General features: G+C 51.6%; 3 protein-coding genes across 10 annotated transcripts in view; 2 read left to right on the top strand and 1 right to left on the bottom strand.

Moving 5' to 3' along the window:
* The window catches only part of TSPAN31 (tetraspanin 31), a 10,166-nt gene extending 1,146 nt beyond the window's left edge, over positions 1-9,020 (top strand). Inside the window, exons 1-6 of one of the 5 annotated variants that reach the window (XM_003824841.7) lie at positions 5,398-5,992; positions 6,520-6,687; positions 6,951-7,031; positions 7,364-7,495; positions 7,795-7,908; positions 7,998-9,020. In XM_003824841.7, coding sequence (XP_003824889.1) covers positions 5,930-5,992; positions 6,520-6,687; positions 6,951-7,031; positions 7,364-7,495; positions 7,795-7,908; positions 7,998-8,072 — 633 coding nt within the window. In that variant the 5' untranslated portion in view covers positions 5,398-5,929 and the 3' untranslated portion in view covers positions 8,073-9,020. Of the gene's footprint in view, positions 1-4,646; positions 6,007-6,519; positions 6,688-6,950; positions 7,032-7,124; positions 7,224-7,363; positions 7,497-7,794; positions 7,909-7,997 lie in introns of those variants that run through there. The other 4 variants (XM_008978471.6, XM_034935558.3, XM_034935556.3 and 1 more) reach the window with 4 other exon arrangements.
* Positions 9,021-13,081, bottom strand: CDK4 (cyclin dependent kinase 4). 4 transcript variants are annotated; one of them, XM_055095470.3, is made up of 7 exons: positions 12,943-13,081; positions 11,976-12,111; positions 11,692-11,859; positions 11,425-11,534; positions 10,241-10,291; positions 9,969-10,104; positions 9,021-9,394 (listed from the first exon to the last, which is right to left on the bottom strand). In XM_055095470.3, exons 2-7 carry the CDS (start codon positions 12,105-12,107, stop codon positions 9,302-9,304), a joined length of 690 nt encoding a protein of 229 aa, XP_054951445.1. In that variant the 5' UTR covers positions 12,108-12,111; positions 12,943-13,081; the 3' UTR covers positions 9,021-9,301. The 4 variants fall into 4 exon arrangements, with proteins under 4 accessions (XP_054951445.1, XP_063449453.1, XP_034791446.1 ...); XM_063593383.1 differs by lacking the exon at positions 12,943-13,081 and adding an exon at positions 12,269-12,504; XM_034935555.4 differs by lacking the exons at positions 11,692-11,859; positions 12,943-13,081 and adding an exon at positions 12,269-12,504.
* Positions 12,665-20,195, top strand: MARCHF9 (membrane associated ring-CH-type finger 9). The gene is made up of 7 exons (XM_003846114.5): positions 12,665-12,692; positions 12,867-13,026; positions 13,118-13,241; positions 15,625-16,653; positions 17,697-17,852; positions 18,887-19,079; positions 19,342-20,195. Exons 1-7 carry the CDS (start codon positions 12,665-12,667, stop codon positions 19,674-19,676), a joined length of 2,025 nt encoding a protein of 674 aa, XP_003846162.4. The 3' UTR covers positions 19,677-20,195.

Below are 20,195 nucleotides of genomic sequence, written 5' to 3'. Positions count from 1 at the left end.
GACAGGGGCCGCGGTAAACAGAGCAAACCCAGGGTCACTGCCAATTCTGGGGAAGATGAAGTGGGAAAGTGGGGGCCCTGAAATCCCTTCCCCCAGGATCTCTTGTCTCCCCCAGGTACCTGGAAGGTTCCCGTTCTCATGACCCAGCTCCCTTTCCCACTCACACCACCACATTTAATACTTTGACGAGGCCAAGACTTGAGCTCGACTGTCCCAAAGTGAACTTGGAAAATGTTCCCCAGGGATGGGGACAAACATGGAACTTAGCAGGGTAGGAGAGAAGGGAGAGATCTGAGTGCTGGAGGAGCCCAGGCCACAGGGTAAGTCAAAGGCTCCAGCTCTAGGAGGAGGGAGAAGGATGTGTCTTAGACTGATACCCCCCCATGCCAAAATGCATCCAGTCTCCATAGCAACCGTAGCTCCAAGAGTGCCTCAGAAACAGCGGGCAGAAGCAGAGAGGAATCCGTGTGTATGGTGGGTAGGGGACCAACCGGGGGATGCTGAATTAGTGGAGGCACTGCCCTGACACCTGGTTACCCACAGGTGGAGGATTTCACTCCCCAAGTATAAGGACCCTTCAGTTGAGGCAGTGAGAGCCGGCCTCTTCAGGGTTCCCTTTCAGTCTCCTGAGGTTTGCTGAGTGGGATTCTTTCAGAAGATTAAAGAGGAGGCAGGCAGAGTGAATGGAAACCGTCTGCTCCGTGTCCCCCACCCCTCTAGGGGTCTTGGAGTTCAAGGCTCTCTATCCTCCAGCCAGGTGAGAATCCTGAAGTGGTTAGGCCAAAGTGGAAAAGAGGTTGAGACCCCTTGGGGGTGGGGTAAGATGGGCGAAAGAAGGTCTCTCTGCAGCCTTGGAGACCCCTTCCCGGGACTTGGGGAGTCACAGCAGTCCCCTGATTTGGCGTCCCACCCTCCTGACGCAGCTGAGACTATAATAAGTGCTGCCGTGGGCGGCTCTTGGAGGCAGGAGCCCGCAGCGTGCTTGGCCTGGTGGGGGGCTGAGGGTGGGGGGGCTGAGCCAGGATGCCAGGAGCCCTTTGTTCTCCCAGAGGCCTGTATCCAATCCCTCCAATGTTCTGTCCTGGGACTCAGCAGTTTCTCCCTCCCTCCCTACAGAACCAGGATGACACCATCCCCAGGACAGGAGACCCTTCAGTAGTGTTTTTTGATGGAGAGGGTGAAGGAGAATTGTTGGCTCTGGCTTAAACTTCCCTCCTTTGATGGCCTCGGTTTTCCTTTATGTTCAATGGGAACAGAATACTAATTCTTAGAGAAGGAGTAAAACAAATCACTTATGAGGAGTGAAGCCTTCTCAGGGATTTCCACCTCCACCCCTCCTCACCCTCCTCCCTCTCCAGAGCTAAGCACAGCTTTTCTGCCTGGCCTAAACCGCTCTTCTCCTTTATTATTATTATCATTATTATTTTTGAGAGGGGTGGGGCTTAGAGTTTCTCCCTAGGAGGCCCCATGGCCCACTCCCCCTTGGTCTGCCTTTCCAAACACTAAGGCTGTCAGGGGAAGCTTCAGGTGTAGTTCCTGGCAAAGGGTGTGGGACAGGAGGTGAGAGGGGCACTAGCCTCCGAAGAACAATGGGAAGGGGATCATCAGACTGTCCCACTAGGCATCCAAAGCAAGCTGTTCCTTCCCCAAGTTATACTCTGGTGTACCAGCAGAGAGGTCTGGCAGGAGGTGTCCTTGAGGGAAAGAATTATCTCTTGACCACCACCCAGGTAGGCAGGTAACAATGGAGAAGACTGAAATGGCTGGAAGAGATCAGGATATGATGGAGGAAGTGTTTCCACCAGATACTTTTCATGAGCAAAGAAGGCTGCTTTTGTTAGCTCTTTGCTGCATCAGAGGTGAATGGAATGACAGCGAGCTGGAACAACCTCCAGTTCCACCAGTTCCTCAGTGGTAGGGCCTTGTGGATGGAGAGAAGCTGTTCCTGCCAGGGCTCCACCACAGGACTGAAGCCTGGGGTGGGCAGGAGGATGTGGCGGATGGTGTTGCCATGGCAGCATTTCCTCCCTGTGTTGTCATCACTTGCTCTAATGGCACTAAGGAGGTAGAGCGGAAGGTGTGTGGGGGGAAGACAGGAACAGGAGCAAGGGGAGGAGAGGGGACCAAGAAGAGTTCTGGGGACCTATCTGCACTTTGGCTCTGCAGAGCATGGTGTGTGAGAGTTAGTATGCGCTTGGGAGCCTGAGATTCTCTGCATGGTGTACTTCAATGTGCATGCGTGTGTGTGTGTATGTGTGTGCATGTGTTTCTCTCTACAGCTGGAGAACAAGAGGTCACTGATCCTTTGTGGGTCCTGGGAATGAACTCATTATCCAGTCCCAGAACCTGCTGCCCCAGACTGCTTCCTGCTCTGGACTCCCCAGGCAGGGAACAAGTCTACCATGAGTCTGTCACAGCCTATCTTCCCCATGCTCACACATTTCTTCATTGCCAAGAAGGTCAGCTCAACAGGGACCTGTATTTTGATCTCCTGGGAGAAGGATCAGAGCAGGGAAAGAGAAAGAATGATACCTCCCATGTCTTTTTCCATCCTCCCTAAATGTATTCTTTCCCAGAGTCCCATCTTGGGGACTAGGAAGTAGCTGACTGGGAAGTGATATATGATACAGCTAACCCTTCTATGCACCTGCTAGTCCCCGATACACCCAAGTTGAGGGCTGACCTTTCTCTTACCTCGAATGCTGTCCAATGAGGCCTGGATGCTGTCCTGGAGTTCGGGGTCGTCCACCCTCTCTGCCAGCTTCCTGAGGCGGTTTAGAGCCTGCTTGGCCACCTCATGTCGTCTGACTTCTGCTCTCACTGCAGCTACAACGAACTGCCTCTGGGCATGCATGTTGCCCAGACCTGTCTTGCCAGGCTAACAACCACCTCTGGCCCTGAGGCCCATGGCCCTACAGCCCCCAAACCTCAGAAGGCCCCTTCTGCTGTGCCCAGAACTCCCCGCCCCTGCCCGCCCTTCCGTCTGTCGACCTCACTTCCTGACTGGTGAGTTTCAAACCCACAGCCTGGGACAGCACTACCTCCTGCACCTCCCACCCCCTCTAGTGTTGGCCCATCAACCCTGCCAGCCAGTCCCTGCTATGATTTCCCAGCCAGGTGGATGGAGAAATCTTAACAGTGTCCCAGGGCCTCCTGTGGGAGGTGGCTAATTAAGATGGGTGTTGGTTCTGGGAGAATATGGCAAGCTAGGTCCGAGGTGCAATCCTAAACTCTTGATGACCTGCGGATTTCAAACTCTCACAGGAATTCATGCACATTTGGTCTGTTACCCTCACAGCCCTGCATTCTAGTATACACTTGTACCCATTGCCCTCTCTACACATCCCAATGAGCCCTGTATCCTTATGTCTTACAATGTAACCCTTTTTCAGGCAGCTACCCACTGAGGCCACCTCCTGTTTAAAAGGGCCAAGTGAGGCCAGGCGTGGTGGCTCATGCCTGTAATCCCAGCACCTTGGGAGGCTGAGGCAGGAGAATCACTTGAACCCAGGAGGTGGAGGTTGCAGTGAGCCAAGATCACGCCACTGCACTCCAGCCTGGGTGACTAAGCGAAACTCCATGTCAAAAATAAATAAAATAAATAAATAGGCCAAGTGATTATGGGGAAAATCAGTTATGAAGGAGGAAAGTAACCTATAAAAAGACAAAAACTACCATGTTCCGTGTCCAATCGCTTTCATAATAATTAACATGACTATAACACTTAATAGTTTACAACATACTTTCATATAATCCTCATGACAGCCCTGAGGAGTAGGATTATTTATCCCTATTTGCATAAAAGGAAACTAAGGCTCAGAGAAGCCATTAAGAGGTGAAACAAAGACATGGATTTAGGTCTTCTGATTTTATTTTTACATTTTTATTTTTATTTTTTACCAAGCACATAAAGCCCAGATTGCTTATAATTTTGATACCCTTTTCACTACACCACACAACCAAAATGCTTGTCAACCAGTTCCCCTTCTAATATCATTGTCTTGCCCTTGATTTAGGACCTCAAAGAAAAGAAGGTAGATGAGGAACTGAAGGAGACAATGAAGATGGTACTTGGGGTAGGAAGGGGATGGAGGTGGGGAGTGAGGGGGTGGGAGGTAGGAGGTAGCGGGTAGTTTGACCTAATTACTTTGTTTCCACCGGACGCCTGTAATCATAGCACTTTGGGAGGCCGAGGCGGGCAGATCACCTAAGGTCAGGAGTTCGCCACCAGCCTGGCCAACATGGCAAAACCCCATCTCTACTAAAAATACAAAAAAACTAGCTGGGTGTGGTGGTGGGCACCTGTAATCCAGCTACTCGGGAGGCTGAGCCAGGCAGGAGAATTGTTTGAACCTGGGAGGTGAAGGTTGCAGTGAACTGAGATCGCGCCACTGCACTCCAGCCTGGGCGACAGAGGGAGACTCTGTCTCAAAATAAGAATAATGATAATAACTTAATTACCTTGTTTCAAGACCCAAACACCTCTCTTGCCCTGTCAAACATCTATTCTCCTGCATACCTTTTTGGTATTAATTTCTGTAAGAGTTTATATAAATACTGTGTAGTTAAAGATAAGGGAATTGAGGTTGGAATTGCCCACAGGAACCTGTAAAATGACCTGAAAAGTAATAACTAACATTGAGTGTTTACTATATGCCAGGTACTGTTCTAAGTATTCTACATATATTAACTCATTTAATTCTTACAACCCAAGAGGTAGGGTGTGTTGTTATTTATCCCCAATTTACAGATGAGGAAACACGCACAGACAGTTTCTAAGTGCCTGGCCAAAGGTTACGCAGCTAGGAAGTGGCAATCTGAGTGTGGCAGTAAGTCTATAGAATCTAAGTACACACAAACTTAAATCATTCTGTTGAGTTGATTGGAGGGTTTTCTTTTTCGTTCCTACTGTTTCTTTCTCCTGGGGAAGAGAAGGATTATGCCTTTCCCTACCCCCGTGAAAAGGACGGTTTGTCAAAGCACTTACTAGATAATAAAGTTATTGATCAGCCTACCCCCAAGTGAAAAGGTGGAGGCTCCTTCCACTTATATTTATTTAAATGAGACTCTTCCTTTTGCCTGCCGTTTTTTGCAAGCCCTAGATCAGGCGTGTACTCTGAAAATGCTGAGCACACCCCTCTGTGCACTTGTGGCAATGCCACATACAGGAATGCTCTGGCCTGAGGCCGCTATTTCCACACTGAATTTCTGGTATATTCACACCCCTTTAGGAGGAGATATGGAACAGGACATGGGTACTAGCGGACACACAAACGTGTGATGATTTGCTGGGTGTTGCTGTGTCCAACCCGCGGACTCTGTGGCCGGGCTAAATAAGCTCAATATGTGGCTCCTTTGGGTGTTCCCAAGCGTGACGCAATAACAAAACAATGGCGTCATCGTGAGGTCACTGCAGAACAGGGGGAAGGGGGTGGGGAAGGGCCCTCCTTCTACGGGCGGAGCCCTTTTTGACCAGCTCTCAGAGCGGCCCCCTACCCGCCCCTCCCGCCGTCTCCCCTTCACCTAAGTTCCTCCAGAGCCGTCTCTCTCGAATTAGCCCTCTCCTAACTCCGACCACAGAAAGCTCAGCTTTCAACCTAAGCTTTTGGAGTTTAGGCTGTAGTCCCTAAGAGAGTCTCTAGAAACCCTGCCCCTAGTTTTAAGTTTCGTCCAATGAAAAAACAAAAGGAGAGGGACAGAAGGCGGGTCGGTGACGTAATGCGGGTTGATTGGCGTGCAGGCCTTGGACGTCCAGGATTAGCCACGCATTTCGCCAATCCAGAGGCAGGGGAGGGACGGTGCAGGCGCAGAGAATTGGGTTTGGCTGGCCTCGATTTAAAGAGACAGAAGCTGTCGGGGTCCTGGAAGACGGTCCCCAATACCCTCCCCCCAAGTCCTTGGGACCACTTGGGTCCCCAGAGCTGGGGAGATGGTTTGTGGCGGCTTTGCCTGCTCCAAGAATGCGCTTTGCGCTCTCAACGTGGTCTACATGGTGAGGTTTTGGAGGTGGGGGAAGCTTCAAGGCGGAAAGGCCCCGTGGGGAGAATCTCTAGGGTACTTCCGGTGGGGAGAGGGGCGTATGGGGGTTCCGGGAAGATTCCCAGGAACTTCCGGCGACGAGGGAATTCCTGGGGACTTCCGTGGGAGAGAGGAGACTTCCGGTTGATTAAGGGGGTTTGTCTGGGGGTGGGGGAATGAACTGAAGGCCGTGGGCGTAAGTTCCATACCTCCTTCCTGTGAACCTCAGTTTCTCCCAAACTGGAAGTGATAGGATGATCCTGAGGGTTCATCTTTCGCATTCATACTACCATCCCTGCCACCCCCTCCCCCCCATCCTAGCCATTCTAACCTTTGGGAGTGCCTAGGGATGCTCCCGGTGCGGATAGCACCATCCCCAGCTCCCATTCACACACTATTCCATTATTCCTTCCCCCTGCCCCGCTCCCAAGTCCTCTTGTATGGCCTTGGGCTGTGCCGCATGCTAGAATTGTTGAGATGTATCCTGCTCTTTCTTCGTAGCTGGTGAGCTTGTTGCTCATTGGAGTGGCTGCTTGGGGCAAGGGCCTGGGTCTGGTGTCCAGCATCCACATCATCGGCGGAGTCATTGCTGTGGGAGTCTTCCTTCTCCTTATTGCAGTGGCTGGACTGGTGGGTGCTGTCAACCACCACCAAGTCCTGCTGTTCTTTGTATCCTGACCTGAAGTGATGGGGGCAACCGGGGGCTTGGGAGGGCTGTCATCTAAGGAAGATGTTAGAAGGGTAGGGGACCTCAGGGATCTTGGACACGTCTCCTTGCCCTGCCCTGTCCCATAATCTACGAAACAAGAGCTGATTTTATTGCTTTCAATTTGACATGGTGGTGTAAGTTCTATGAACAGATGAGACCAGACAGTTATTATAGATGAAACATAAAGGAATCTAGGACTTTTTTCCATAACCTTTCCTCTCAGTACATGATCATCCTTGGTTTGGTCTTCATCTTCCAATTTGTAATCTCTTGCTCATGTCTGGCTATTAACCGAAGCAAACAGGTAAGACAGTACCCTTTCAAGTACTTACTTGCTTTTTAAAATTTTCCTCTTAACCTCGAACTCCTTCCTTAGTCTGGCCCCAACTACCCAAAGATCATCCTTAGGTGCACTGCTTCTGGCCTCTTGGGCTATTTGCTTCCTCTGGGATGTCTGGTTAATTTTCCATGAGGATGATCTAGAGAACCTCAAAAGGTAGATATTTATCGTGTCTATAATTGTTGCACACCGTTATGCTTCTGTTTGACTTCCTTTGCTGGGCTAGGGAAATTGAGGCACTTGAACTGATAACAGGATGTAGGGAGACTTAATTTCCCTCTATCCATATCTTTCAGACAGATGTCATCAATGCTTCTTGGTGGGTCATGAGCAACAAGACTCGGGATGAACTGGAAAGAAGTTTTGATTGTTGTGGCTTATTCAACCTCACAACCCTGTATCAACAAGATTATGATTTCTGCACTGCAGTGAGTGTGTTGGGGGTGGTGTAGCAGCCAGGGGAGGTAGGAAACTGGGTAAGGACAATGCCCAAGTTGGCAAATTTAGTTTGAATGTCATTGTTTCTCTCTCTACAAGCCCTCTTGTATTGGGGCTGTGTGTTGGTGGGAGGTGGGGGTGGATAGAGGCTGGGAAATTAGCCAAGTAGGATTTTAGTTTGTAGGACACTGGTCAGATAACAGTAAAGTTTCTAGGGACATTTGGCATAGGTATTAGTCACTAGCAACTTTACATTCACAACTTTGCATTCTTCACATCTTATCCTCAGATCTGCAAGAGCCAGAGCCCCACATGCCAGATGTGTGGAGAAAAGTTTCTTAAGCATTCAGATGAAGCCCTGAAAATCCTAGGGGGTGTTGGACTCTTCTTTAGCTTTACAGAGGTAACATTCTCCAGTTCCCTCACACACATCCTTTTTAACTTGAGACTGAGAATTAATTGATACTTATCTCTCTCCCTTTGTTCCTACAGATCCTTGGTGTTTGGCTAGCAATGAGATTTCGGAATCAGAAGGATCCTAGAGCCAACCCCAGTGCCTTTCTATGAGACTTTGGATCCTTCTGACTTTTCTTCTGCTCTAAGCTTTCTCTTCCTCCCTTAGGGAATATCTAGGGTCTGTAACCGTTTTGGTTTGAGAAAAAGGAAAGGCCCCTTGTCACATCCTCTAAAATTGATGGAATAGCAAGACTTTATGCCTTGACATATTTTAGTGGGAGCCAGACTATAAGGAATAAAAGGAAAAACTTTCTCCCTCTCTCTCCAAGAGGATATGGGAAGCTTCTATGAGTGCATAGGATGGGGGCTGGAGTCATTCTTAGCTGTTTCCCTTCCTCCTCCATCCATATACTGGATCACCTCAACATACCCTGGTGTGGCTCTAAGGGTAAATCAGGGATAGAGCCAAGGAGAAAACAACCAAGAACTCTTTCCTGTAATAAGCAGGATCCAGTTTGAGAAAGTTTAGCGAATATAAAAGTAAAAGCCATTTAAAAATCTATATTCTTTTTTTTTTTTGACACAGTCTTGCTCTGTTGCCCAGGATGGAGTGCAATGGCATGATCTCGGCTCACCGCAACCTCTGCCTCCCGGGTTCAAGCGATTCTCCTGCCTCAGTCTCCCAAGTAGCTGGGATTACAGGTGTGCGCCACCACGCCTGACTAATTTTGTATCTTTAGTAGAGACAGGGTTTCACCATGTTAGTCAGGCTGGTCTTGAACTCCTGACCTCAGGTGATCCACCCGCGTTGGCCTCCCAAAGTGCTGGGATTATAGGCGTGAGCCACCACGCCCCGCCTAAAATCCATATTCAAAGAAGCAATTTCAGTTCCTTTCTAAGCTTTGTCAGTCAAGGGGCTCCACTGACTTCCTAGGCCTTGTAACTAACCAGTCTTTAAGGTTTTGCAGGAAAGTCCCTTCTTCCAAGTGGTTTTTCCAAATCGCACAATGGCAAAGCCAAACAGAGGAAGAAACATTAAAAAAAAAAAAAAGACCATTATTTCTTTGTTTTGTTTTTCCTGTATAAAAAAGGACCCCAAATATAAAGGTAGGGAAAGGGACAAGAGGGAACATACCCCTTAGTGTAGAGAAATGGGAAGGAGAAGGAGAAGCCTCAAAAGGAGAGGTGGGAGGGGAATGTCATTAAGGCAGCAAAGTAATCTCTGTAGAAAGATGGAGGAGGAGCCTCCATAGCCTCAGAGATAAAGGCAAAGATTGCCCTCTCAGTGTCCAGAAGGGAAATGGCAGCTTTTCTTCCTTCCATGGCAGCCACTCCATTGCTCACTCCGGATTACCTTCATCCTTATGTAGATAAGAGTGCTGCAGAGCTCGAAAGGCAGAGATTCGCTTGTGTGGGTTAAAAGTCAGCATTTCCTGAGGGGAGAGGCAAAGGTCAGAAAACCATGAAGAAAACAGAGAGACTTCTGCCCACCCACAACAATACCTGGGATGAGCTTTCTTCTTTTTTCTTCTTCTTCTTTTTTTTTTTTGAGACGGAGTCTCGCTCTATCACCCAGGCTGGAGTGCAATGGTATGATCTCAGCTCACTGCAACCTCCACCTCCTGAGTTGAAGTGATTCTCCTACCTCAGCCTCCCAAGTAGCTGAGATTACAGGCGTGTGCCACCACCCCCGGCTTATTTTTGTACTTTTAGTAGAGACGAGGTTTCACCATGTTGGCCAGGCTGGTCTCGAACTCCTGACCTCAGGTGATACGCCCACCTTGGCCTCCCAAAGTGCTGGGATTACAGGCGTGAGCCACCGTGCCCAGCCAGGATGGGTTCTCTTCTATATCCTTCTCTGTGGGTGGCTATTTGCAGCTGTAATAAAAACTACAGCCCATCTACCAACCAAGTTTCATTAACCACAGTGGCCAGGGCCCTGCATACTGCTCTATTTCTTCCCCCAGTCTCTATTTCTTTCCCTATGCCCACAGCCATCTCCAGTACCAGCAGCAGCTGTGCTCCCGACTCCTCCATCTCAGGTACCACCGACTGCACTGGGCGGGGCCCTCTGGGGGGAAAGGCTCCACGGGGCAGGGATACATCTCGAGGCCAGTCATCCTCTGGAGGCAGCCCAATCAGGCTGTGGGGGACAGGAGAACTCTGGTCAGGAGGGTCCTCCAGTTCCCATCCCCATGGGCAGAGCCAGTTGCCATCCTGGGTTCAGCAGAAAGAGGACTCGGAATAGAAAATCTTTTTCTCCCATGTTGGTCACTTACTCAAAGATTTTGCCCAACTGGTCGGCTTCTGAGTTTCCACAGAAGAGAGGCCTAAGGTGAGAAGGGATATAAGGTAGCAGTCATTTTCAAAGATATCTTAGTTGAATGGTTACTGCTTAGTGGCTCAAAATAGGAAGTATAGGGAATAAAGGCCAATAATTCCAGCACTTTGGGATGCTGAGGTGAGAGGACTGCTTGAGCCCAGGAGTTCTAGATCAGCCTGGGCAAGCAAGACCTTGTCTCTTTAAAAAAAAAAAAAAAGAAAAAAGAAATGCCAGGTGCAGCGGCTCACGCCTGTAATCCCAGCACTTTGGGAGTCTGATGTGGGTGGATCATGAGGTCAAGAGATCAAGACCATCCTGGCCAACATGGTGAAACCCTGTCATTACTAAAAGTACAAAAATTAGCTGAGCATGGTGGCGCGCACCTGTAGTCCCAGCTACTCGGGAGGCTGAGTCAAGAGAATTGCTTGAATCTGGGAGGTGGAGGTTGCAGTGAGCAGAGATCCCACCACTGCACTCCAGCCTGGCGACAGAGCAAGACTCCATCTAAAAAAAAAAAAAAGCCAGTCATGGTGGCGTGCACCTGTAGTCTCAGCTACTCAAGAGGCTGAGATGGGAGGATTGATTTAGCCCAGGAGGTAGAGGCTACAGTGAGCTGTAATTGGGCCACTGCACTCCAGCCTGGGTGACAGAGTGAAACCTTATCTCAAAAAATAAATAAATAAAAAATAAAGAGAATAAAGGGATATGAAGTTCCTAATTCCAGAACATTTCAGAGCTTTCTGCTATGGGCAAGTTAGTAGTACGCAAGTAAAAGAATGGGGCCAGATGCAGTAGCTTATGCTACTTTGGGAGGTAGGGGTGGGAGGATTGCTTGAGTGCAAGAGTTCAAGACCAGCCTGGGCAATATACTGAGACCCCATCTCTACAAAAATATTAACAAACTAGCCAAGCATGGAGGTGCGTGCCTATAGTGTCAGCTAGTTGGGAAGCTGAGATGGGAGGATCACTTGAGCCCAGGAGGTTGAAGCTGCAGTGAGCTGTGATCATGCCATTGCAATCCAGCCTGGGCAACACAGCAAGCCCTGGTCTCAAAAAAAAAGAATGGGCAAGGTATGGATGTGGTTTATGAACAAGCGATTTGGGGAATTCAAGGTAGTCCAGGGTATGTGGGTCCCATACTTTCGACGAAACATCTCTGCAAAGATACAGCCAACACTCCACATGTCCACAGGTGTTGCATATGTGGACTGCAGAAGAACTTCGGGAGCTCGGTACCAGAGTGTAACAACCTAAAGGGAATAGGAAGAATGGATGGGGACCCCATGGGTTACCATGAAACACAACTTGCTTGACTGAACACATGAAGCACATGACTTCTCAATTGCTACGGGCAATCACTCTCCTACTCCCAACCAGAACCCATTTTGGTACCATCTTTCTACTGACCACGGGTGTAAGTGCCATCTGGTAGCTGTAGATTCTGGCCAGGCCAAAGTCAGCCAGCTTGACTGTTCCACCACTTGTCACCAGAATGTTCTCTGGCTTCAGATCTCGGTGAACGATGCAATTGGCATGAAGGAAATCTAGGCCTCTTAGAAACTGGCGCATCAGATCCTAGTTTCAAAGGGGAGGTACAGGTGCACTGGAAACTAGGCACCATACCTGAAATCCCAGAAGGTTCTACTACAAAGGTCCCAATCCACCTCTCAATGCCTACCAACCCCACTCACCTTGATGGTTTCGGCTGGCAAGCCTGGTGGGGGTGCCTTGTCCAGATATGTCCTTAGGTCCTGGTCTACATGCTCAAACACCAGGGTTACCTTGATCTCCCGGTCAGTTCGGGATGTGGCACAGACGTCCATCAGCCTGACCAGAGTAAATGCTCACTTTTCAATCCCCTTTAACCCAACATGGCCTCTCATTATTTCCTCAGGGTCCCCACTTCTCTACAGATCATCACACCCCACCTATAGGCTGTCTTTTCCCTTTACTCCCCACGCCCAACCCTCCACCACCTTCTCACCGGACAACATTGGGATGCTCAAAAGCCTCCAGTCGCCTCAGTAAAGCCACCTCACGAACTGTGCTGATGGGAAGGCCTCCTCCACCTCCTCCTCCATTGGGGACTCTCACACTCTTGAGGGCCACAAAGTGGCCACTGTGGGGATCACGGGCCTTGTACACTGTCCCATAGGCACCGACACCAATTTCAGCCACTGGCTCATATCGAGAGGTAGCCATTCTCAGATCAAGGGAGACCCTACAATCACAGACTCCTATCACCAAAAGTCGCTTACAGAGTTAGGATGGTATGAGCCTGCAGCAACAAAGGGACTCCCAAAAAAAAGCACAAAGAACACCACCAGCATCCCATCCCCCGCTCCCAGTCTTCCTTGGGGCCGGCCCCAGAGATAACACAATGACTCAATACCAACCCCTCCAGCCACGTGAGGCCCTGCAATAGAAAACGCTTTTTCCTTTGGGACAATCGCGCCCCGCACAAAGATCACACATGACACATGCCTTGCATCGAAGATCCTACACCTCAGTCCCTAAAATTATACTTTCCCATGACCACAAAGGCCCCACTTCCCGCCCTTGAGCGACCCTTCCATAACCAGCTCGCGAAACGAACGCGTGGAAAGCTTTGAGGGGGGCGGGCACTGGTTCTCATTCCTGGGAAGGGACTGCACTTACCTCACGCCAGCCCGGGGTGCTGTGGGGGCGGCCCGTTATCGGGGCCCCGGAGCCAGTTGCTACGGCCCCATACACCCGAGCTCGGTCCGGAGCAGCTGGACGCAGAGGGCCCGACCATAGACACAGGCCGCAAGCTAGAGAGGCTCCCTCACCCCCACCCTCACCATGTGACCAGCTGCCAAAGAGGCGCGCGGAAACTGGGAGGGCGGGGCGAACGCCGGACGTTCTGGGCACGTGACCGCCACCCGTGCGCTGAGGGGCGGACAGGAGGTGCTTCGACTGGGAGGAGGGCGAAAAGTGTAAGGGGGCGGAGGGGCGATGGCAGCCACGTGATCTGTTGCTATCACACGTGACCGCTTGACATTGCTCTGAGGAGCAGAGGTGTGGCTACGCGGCGGGCACGTGACTGGCTGCCACAACCCCCGCTGCAGGGGGGAGCTGTGAGGGGGACAAGAGAGGGTGGAGCCCGAGGCGGTGCCATGGCAACCTAGGCCACCCAGAGCCCAACTCCCGGCTGAAGGATTGTCTCACTACCGGTCTGAAGGCTGAACTCCAGTCTCACTACCGGTCTTTCAGCCTGTCTGCATTGGGGAGGGGGTGGGAGTTGGGGTGCCAGAGGTGATGCTGTCACCTTTTCGCTCCACCATGAGAAAACATACTCTCATTTGTGTCATTGTTTCATTCATTAATTCTACAACATTTTACTGAGTGCTTGCTTCCAGTGTGTATGTGGGTTTTTATTTTGTTTTTGGTGTCTGTCACTGGCCCTTTAAAGTAGTGGTACGACTATCTATAAAGATGTAGCCAACAATGGGGTCTTCTAAAATAGGGAGTAAACAATGCCCATTTGAGGGCAAAACTACGATTAAAGGATGACGGAAGGCAGATTAATACAGTAATCCAACAGGCTCAGTGACAAGGTAATCCTCTCACTTTTCCAACTTCCAAACCTCCCTGGGAGTGTTAATGCAAAGACCTGAGGCCATCTGGTAGAGAAGTTATTGATGAGCAGGAGACAGGAATACTTGACCTTTTAAGTTTTTTGTTTTTTTTCCAGTAGGAAGGTTCTATGATTATGTGATATTTGTATGTGTGCATATATGCTTCTATGTATATATGTATGTATATGATATTTATCACATGTCATATATAAGACGGATACAGGATTGCACATGTGCAAGAAAGTTACCACCACACCCCCTGCACCCTCCAGACCACCACAATGAATGAAAATGACATGTCCCCTTCTGCAAACCTTGTGACTGCTCATTTGGAGTTATTGTGCTTCCCTCTTTTTCCCTAGTGCCACTTTCTTAGCACTTAGCACTGTCCAGAACACACTTGTTCCCAAATGGCGTCTGCCCAGACACCTAGGTAGACACAAGTAGATTTCTCCTACTTTGTTTTATTGGCTCCAAGGTCTTTATCTCCCAGCCCTTTGGGGGTATGGGAGTAAAGGAGGAAAGCGGTTAGTGTCTCATTTGTGAGAATTTGTCTAAAATCTAAAGCCATTTTATTACCCTATTTGCCACTCCTTCCACTCTAACTTCTGTTTTCCTTAACCATCTGGCTGAGAATATAAGAGTTCAAACTAGAAGATGAATATAAACCATGACTTAGAGCAAAATGGAATACATATTAATACAGATGCCTCCTCTTTCCATCCTGATACTTGTAGCCCTGGGCCCCTCCTGGCAAGGGCAGCTGGAACACTAGTAAGAAAAACCTCAAGGACTGAACTGACTAAGGGGCTCAAGAGGTGAATGTTTTATTGGCTACCTTGCTAGGGGTGGGTGCTTTGTAAGCCTTCTGGAAGGCTAAGATAATTGTCTGTGAGTTTTTCAAACTCCCTTCCCACACCAGCATTCCCCACTTCAGCCTCAGCTTCCACATAAGACCTTCACAGCTTACTGTCTTTGCAACAGAAGACGTCCTCTCTGTCTGCTTGGGTCCCAGCCCCTTTTTCTGATTCATTCATTAGTCCATCCAAAACATTTGAATACTTCATGGGAACATTACTGTCTCTCCATCACTTTCTATTGAGGAACCTTAATTTGGCAGTCTGTCCCAGGCTCTGTCCCCTCCCTTCTTCTGTTAATTACTCTTTCACTAATTAAATTTTTTCCCAGTATGTTTGACCCAATGAGCTCCCCTGGAATCCCTTTTCCCTCAGCTTTGCAAAGGGGAGGAGAGGGAGAATGTAAGTGTAAGGAAGAAAAAAATGTGATGGGGGTAGAACTTGGTCTCAGAGTGAAGTCTCCATAAAAGGAAAGGGGTAAGTGTGTGTATTGTTCACTTCAGTGTAGTGGAGGTGAGGGCAGGAGAGTACCAGGAAAGACACTCCCATCCCTTTAGCACGCCTACCTCCCCTGCTCCCTCCCTCACCTCCTTCACACATTACAATCACAAGCTTCTGTTTCTCAGACAATCCGATTCCATTCCTTACACACCTCTCTTTCCCAGTCCCCATCGATCACACTTTTCAGCCCTTTGGGTAAAGTGTATATTGCTTGAGTCCCACCCCTGCCCATGTACCTCCCTCACACCTCCGACACTTGCACAGCTCTTTCTTTGCACATTCCCATTTTGCACAAGCCTCACCCTCCCTGGTACACCTGCGTCATTTGACCACTCACCTTCCATGCTCACCCGCTCATCCCCCACTCCCAGACACACACCTAGTCAACTCGTGTGCACACTCCCCTTCCTTGGCCACTCCCCTTCCTCCACCCTCCTCGGGCTCCCACACTTGCCCCCGCCCCTGGGGACACCTGCTCGTGCGGGGCAGGGCGGGGATGCGCAGCCGCGGCCCCTTCTCCTCTCCCCCTCCCCGCCCCGCCCCTCCCTCCATCCTTCACCCGCTCCCCGGCGCCCGCCCCGCCCGCCCGCCACTCCGGGGGGGTCTCCGCCGCCGCCGCCGCCGGAAGGAGCCGCCATTTGCCACCGCCGAGCGCACGGGCCGAGCCAAGCCTGATCCCGGAGCCGGAGGGGGACAGGGACCGAGAGAACGGCGATGGGGGGCGGCCCCGCCGCAGGAGGACCCGGGCGCGTAACCCCGGGGGCCCGGCCCGCTCCAGACCCAGACCCGCGGGGTGCGGCACCCTGAGCCCCCCTCCCCGCCCCCTGCCCTGGCCATGGCCGCCCACCCCGCCGCCCCCGGGCCGCCAGCCCGCTCGGCCCCGCAAGCACCGGAGCCCCGGCGGTGGCAGCAGTGAACGGCTGTCGCAGGCCCCGAAGACCCCGGCCCGGCTCGGCTCTCTAGCGCGCGCCCCCTTCCCGGCCTTGTCCTCTTCCCTCCCCCCGCCGCTAGCGAGCCCCCCTTGCACGCTGCCCCCCGCCCCAGGTGTCCGGACGATGCTCAAGTCTCGGCTCCGCATGTTTCTGAACGAGCTGAAGCTGCTGGTGCTGACAGGCGGGGGGCGGCCCCGGGCCGAGCCGCAACCCCGGGGGGGCCGGGGAGGCGGCTGCGGCTGGGCGCCCTTCGCTGGCTGCTCCACCCGGGACGGCGACGGCGACGAGGAGGAGTACTACGGGTCGGAGCCGCGGGCCCGGGGCCTGGCCGGCGACAAGGAGCCGCGGGCCGGACCCCTGCCGCCGCCCGCGCCGCCGCTGCCGCCCCCGGGCGCGCTGGACGCCCTGTCGCTCAGCAGTAGCCTGGACAGCGGACTCCGAACCCCTCAGTGCCGGATCTGCTTCCAGGGCCCGGAGCAGGTCAGGCCTGGGCACCTGGCCGGGCGCGGAGGGTGGGGGCGCGCACCTGGGGTGTCAGCGGAGACCGCGAGCAGGCGCGGCGCCTAAGGAGGCTGGGCGGGCCCCAGGACACGGAGTGGGAATGGGGTGAGGCCGAGGGGCTGGCAGGGGACTCCTGGAGCGCTTGTTTGTGTCGGAGGGTCAAGGGTCCCCAGGAAGGGGTGGGGCTTTCTCCCCGGAGAGCGCAAAATCCCTCTCACCCATTAACAGGGACTGCTGTTCTCTCCTATTTCCCTCGCCCCAGGGTCTCCGTAAGCTAAGGGGACCTGTTCTCTTGCAGGTGGGCAGAAAGGAGAGTGCTTCTGTGCCCCCCTTGAAGGGAGGGGCCCAGCCAGCGCCCTTGCTTAGCTCAGTATTTCTCCCCGTGGGGCACTTTTTTTCACTTCCCATTCTGCAACTTTCTATCTCATTCTAAAGAGTATTCTTTGTTAAAATTTTATGGGCAAAGTTGTCCCAGAATAGTGCCAGGGGGTGTCTCTGTGTAGTGAGAATTGATTCCATGATTAAAGGGAAACACCCTTCACTCCCACCTCCGCGATTTCTCCCCTTTTTAGTACGTGGAAACCGAGGACCATAACCCATCCCAGTTTGCGCCAGATCTGTGAAGTAACTTTACAATGATGGGGTGGGGGAAGGAAAGCATGGCTCAGAAGCTCTAACACTCCCCTCCCTCCAGATCCTAAGAGGAAGTCTTTCTTTTGAGAAGTCTTAAAGACTACCCATCCCAAATTCTAGGAAAAGAGAAGACCCAGTCCTTCTCCCCTCTAATCCCCCCATCCCTTTCCATCTTTCATCTCTTTGGTATGGGAAGTTTCCCTTGATCTCCAAGGGAAGCTTCTTTTCTGTTGCAGCCTTACTTAGCCTCTTGCCCTGTCTTGGGTGAAAGGCCTGAGTTATTTAAGGTGGGAAAGTGACCTGAAGAGGAGGTTTCCCTGTCGGAGAGCGCGGCTGAGTGGGGTCGGGGTGGTGATGGCTGACAGGGCCCCTCCTCACTCTTCCTCCAGGGGGAGCTCTTGAGCCCCTGCCGCTGCGACGGCTCAGTGCGCTGCACGCATCAGCCCTGCCTCATCCGCTGGATCAGCGAGAGGGGCTCCTGGAGCTGTGAGCTCTGCTACTTCAAGTACCAGGTCCTGGCGATCAGCACCAAGAACCCACTGCAGGTGAGGTGCAAGGAGAGGACTCGGAGATTGGGCGAGGACCTTTTAGCTATTGGACTCAGGGACCCTCCAGGAAGCCTATTTCATTTACTCTTTTCCCAAAGCCACCCTTCCCCGCCAGTTACCACAGTCTCCTGTGTGTCTGTATATCCTTCCTAAGCCCTTAATTTATTCACAGAGATATTTATTGGGTGCCACTTATATTCCAGGCACTGTTCTAGGCACTGGGACAATCACCACTCCCCACCCGCCACAAAAAAAAGAAAAACGAAAGAAAAGAAAAGAAAAAAAAAATGCTGGGCGCGGTGGCTCACGCCTGTAATCCCAGCACTTTGGGAGGCCGAGGCGGGCGGATCACGAGGTCAAGAGTTTGAGACCAGCCTGGCCAACATGGTGAAACCCCGTCTCTACTAAGAATACAAAAATTAGCCAGGCGTGGTGGCTCGTGCCTGTAAGCTACTCGCGAAGCTGAGGCGGGAGAATCCTTGAACCCGGGAGGCAGAAGTTGCAGTGAGCCGAGATCACAGCCACTGCACTCCAGCCTGGGCAACAGAGCAAGACTCCGTCTCGAAGGAAAAAAAAAAAAAAAAAGAAAAGAAAAAATGATGTTGATGATGATAGCAAATATGTAGTGTTTTCTGTGTCAAGTTTTGGTGTGTATTAACTCTTAATCTTCACAATAATCTTATTAGATACTATTATTATCCCCTTTTACAAACGAGGACACTGATGCACAAAGATTTGAAAACTTACCCAAGGTTACTTAGCCAGTAAGTGATGGAGTCAAGATTTAGGATTCAAATCTAGATGTTTTGGTTTCAGAGCACTTGCCCAATCCTGCCTTTCTAAAGTAAGACAGACAAATGGTGTCAGACAAGTGCCACATTCTAGATTTAATCAAGGCACAGAGAAGACAGATGTTGATCCTGCCTGAAAGTTTTAGGGAAGGTTCCTGGAGCACCCTGCTCTTCAGGGCCACCCATCACCTGGCCCTCCATCCCTTTCTGGGACTCTTTGGAGCCCTTTCTCCCACACAGTGGCAGGCCATCTCCCTGACGGTCATCGAGAAGGTCCAGATTGCTGCCATAGTCCTGGGCTCGCTCTTCCTGGTTGCCAGCATCTCCTGGCTCATCTGGTCCTCACTCAGCCCTTCAGCCAAGTGGCAACGACAGGATCTGCTCTTTCAGATCTGCTACGGCATGTATGGCTTCATGGATGTCGTCTGCATAGGTGAGGGCACCTCTCTCTCCTTTATCTGCTCTGTATCTTCCTCTTACACACCTAACTCCCCTGCCCATCCCCTCAGTTTCCTGGCTTTATTTTCTGCCACTGTAGCCTTTAGTGCTATCCTGGTGCCCCCTCAACCCACTTCCCTGCTTCTCCAGGGCCCTTTGCAACTGTATCTTCTCACTCTGAAGAAATGCTTGCTTAAGTACCTCTGGCCTAGATCTAGGCCACAGTTAACCCTGGATTTCTTATCCCTATTGCTCAGGCCTCATCATCCATGAAGGCTCCTCTGTCTACCGCATCTTCAAGCGCTGGCAGGCAGTGAACCAGCAGTGGAAGGTCCTAAATTATGACAAGACCAAGGACATAGGAGGAGATGCAGGGGGAGGGACGGCAGGGAAGCCAGGCCCCAGGACCTCACGGACGGGCCCCACCTCTGGGGCCACGAGCCGCCCCCCAGCTGCCCAGCGCATGCGGACGCTCTTGCCTCAGCGCTGCGGTTATACAATCTTGCACCTCCTTGGGCAGCTGCGGCCACCAGATGCCCGTTCCAGCTCCCATTCTGGCCGAGAGGTTGTCATGAGGGTCACTACAGTCTGAACTGGACTCCAGGAGCAGGGATCTTGAGTCAATGCATCAGTCAGAGAAGAGCTCTCATGGCTGCTGGAGGTACCAGCTGGACAAGGTGTTTGGGGCATGCTGCCCCCGTCACCGAGGATCTGTGTGGGTAGCCTCAAGCTGGAGACATTGTCTGGCCTCACTGCCCACTGGGTAGAGACACCTGGATGACATTTCAGTACCCGCTGGCAGCTCCTCACACTCATCCAGAGACGGCCGGTGGGCAGGCAGGGAGAGCAGCTTTCCTTCCCTGGAGAGAACCGTCTTTACCTCAGCTCCTAGGGCCTCCAGCCCCCCAGCTCCACCACGGTGACTTGGTGAAGGGGGACCAATGCCAGAAGAAAGGGGCTGTAGACCCCTATTCCCCACCCCATGGCCACAGGGCATCTGGCAATAAGACTAGTATACATTGACCTCCCGTTCCCTGCATGAGGGCGGGGACTTCCCCCTGCTCCATCCCCCATTGCATGGGGGAAGGGCATAAAGAATCATTTATATGCA

This window comes from Pan paniscus, chromosome 10 (genome assembly GCF_029289425.2).
Source record: "Pan paniscus chromosome 10, NHGRI_mPanPan1-v2.0_pri, whole genome shotgun sequence".
Classification (NCBI taxonomy): Eukaryota; Metazoa; Chordata; class Mammalia; order Primates; family Hominidae; genus Pan; species Pan paniscus.
This window is presented reverse-complemented; position numbering and strand designations above follow the sequence as displayed.

Excerpts from the sequence above, each read along its gene's own strand:
- CDK4 (XM_063593383.1), bottom strand. The coding sequence starts at position 12,486 with ATGGCTACCTCTCGATATGAGCCAGTGGCTGAAATTGGTGTCGGTGCC. Across the intron at positions 10,292-11,424 it reads GCAGAGATGTTTCGTCGAAA|GCCTCTCTTCTGTGGAAACT; the intron begins GTATGGGACCCA and ends TTCTCACCTTAG. Across the intron at positions 10,105-10,240 it reads CAGTTGGGCAAAATCTTTGA|CCTGATTGGGCTGCCTCCAG; the intron begins GTAAGTGACCAA and ends TGTCCCCCACAG.
- MARCHF9 (XM_003846114.5), top strand. The coding sequence starts at position 12,665 with ATGACTCAATACCAACCCCTCCAGCCAC. Across the intron at positions 16,654-17,696 it reads GCTTCCAGGGCCCGGAGCAG|GGGGAGCTCTTGAGCCCCTG; the intron begins GTCAGGCCTGGG and ends CTCTTCCTCCAG. Across the intron at positions 19,080-19,341 it reads CATGGATGTCGTCTGCATAG|GCCTCATCATCCATGAAGGC; the intron begins GTGAGGGCACCT and ends CCTATTGCTCAG.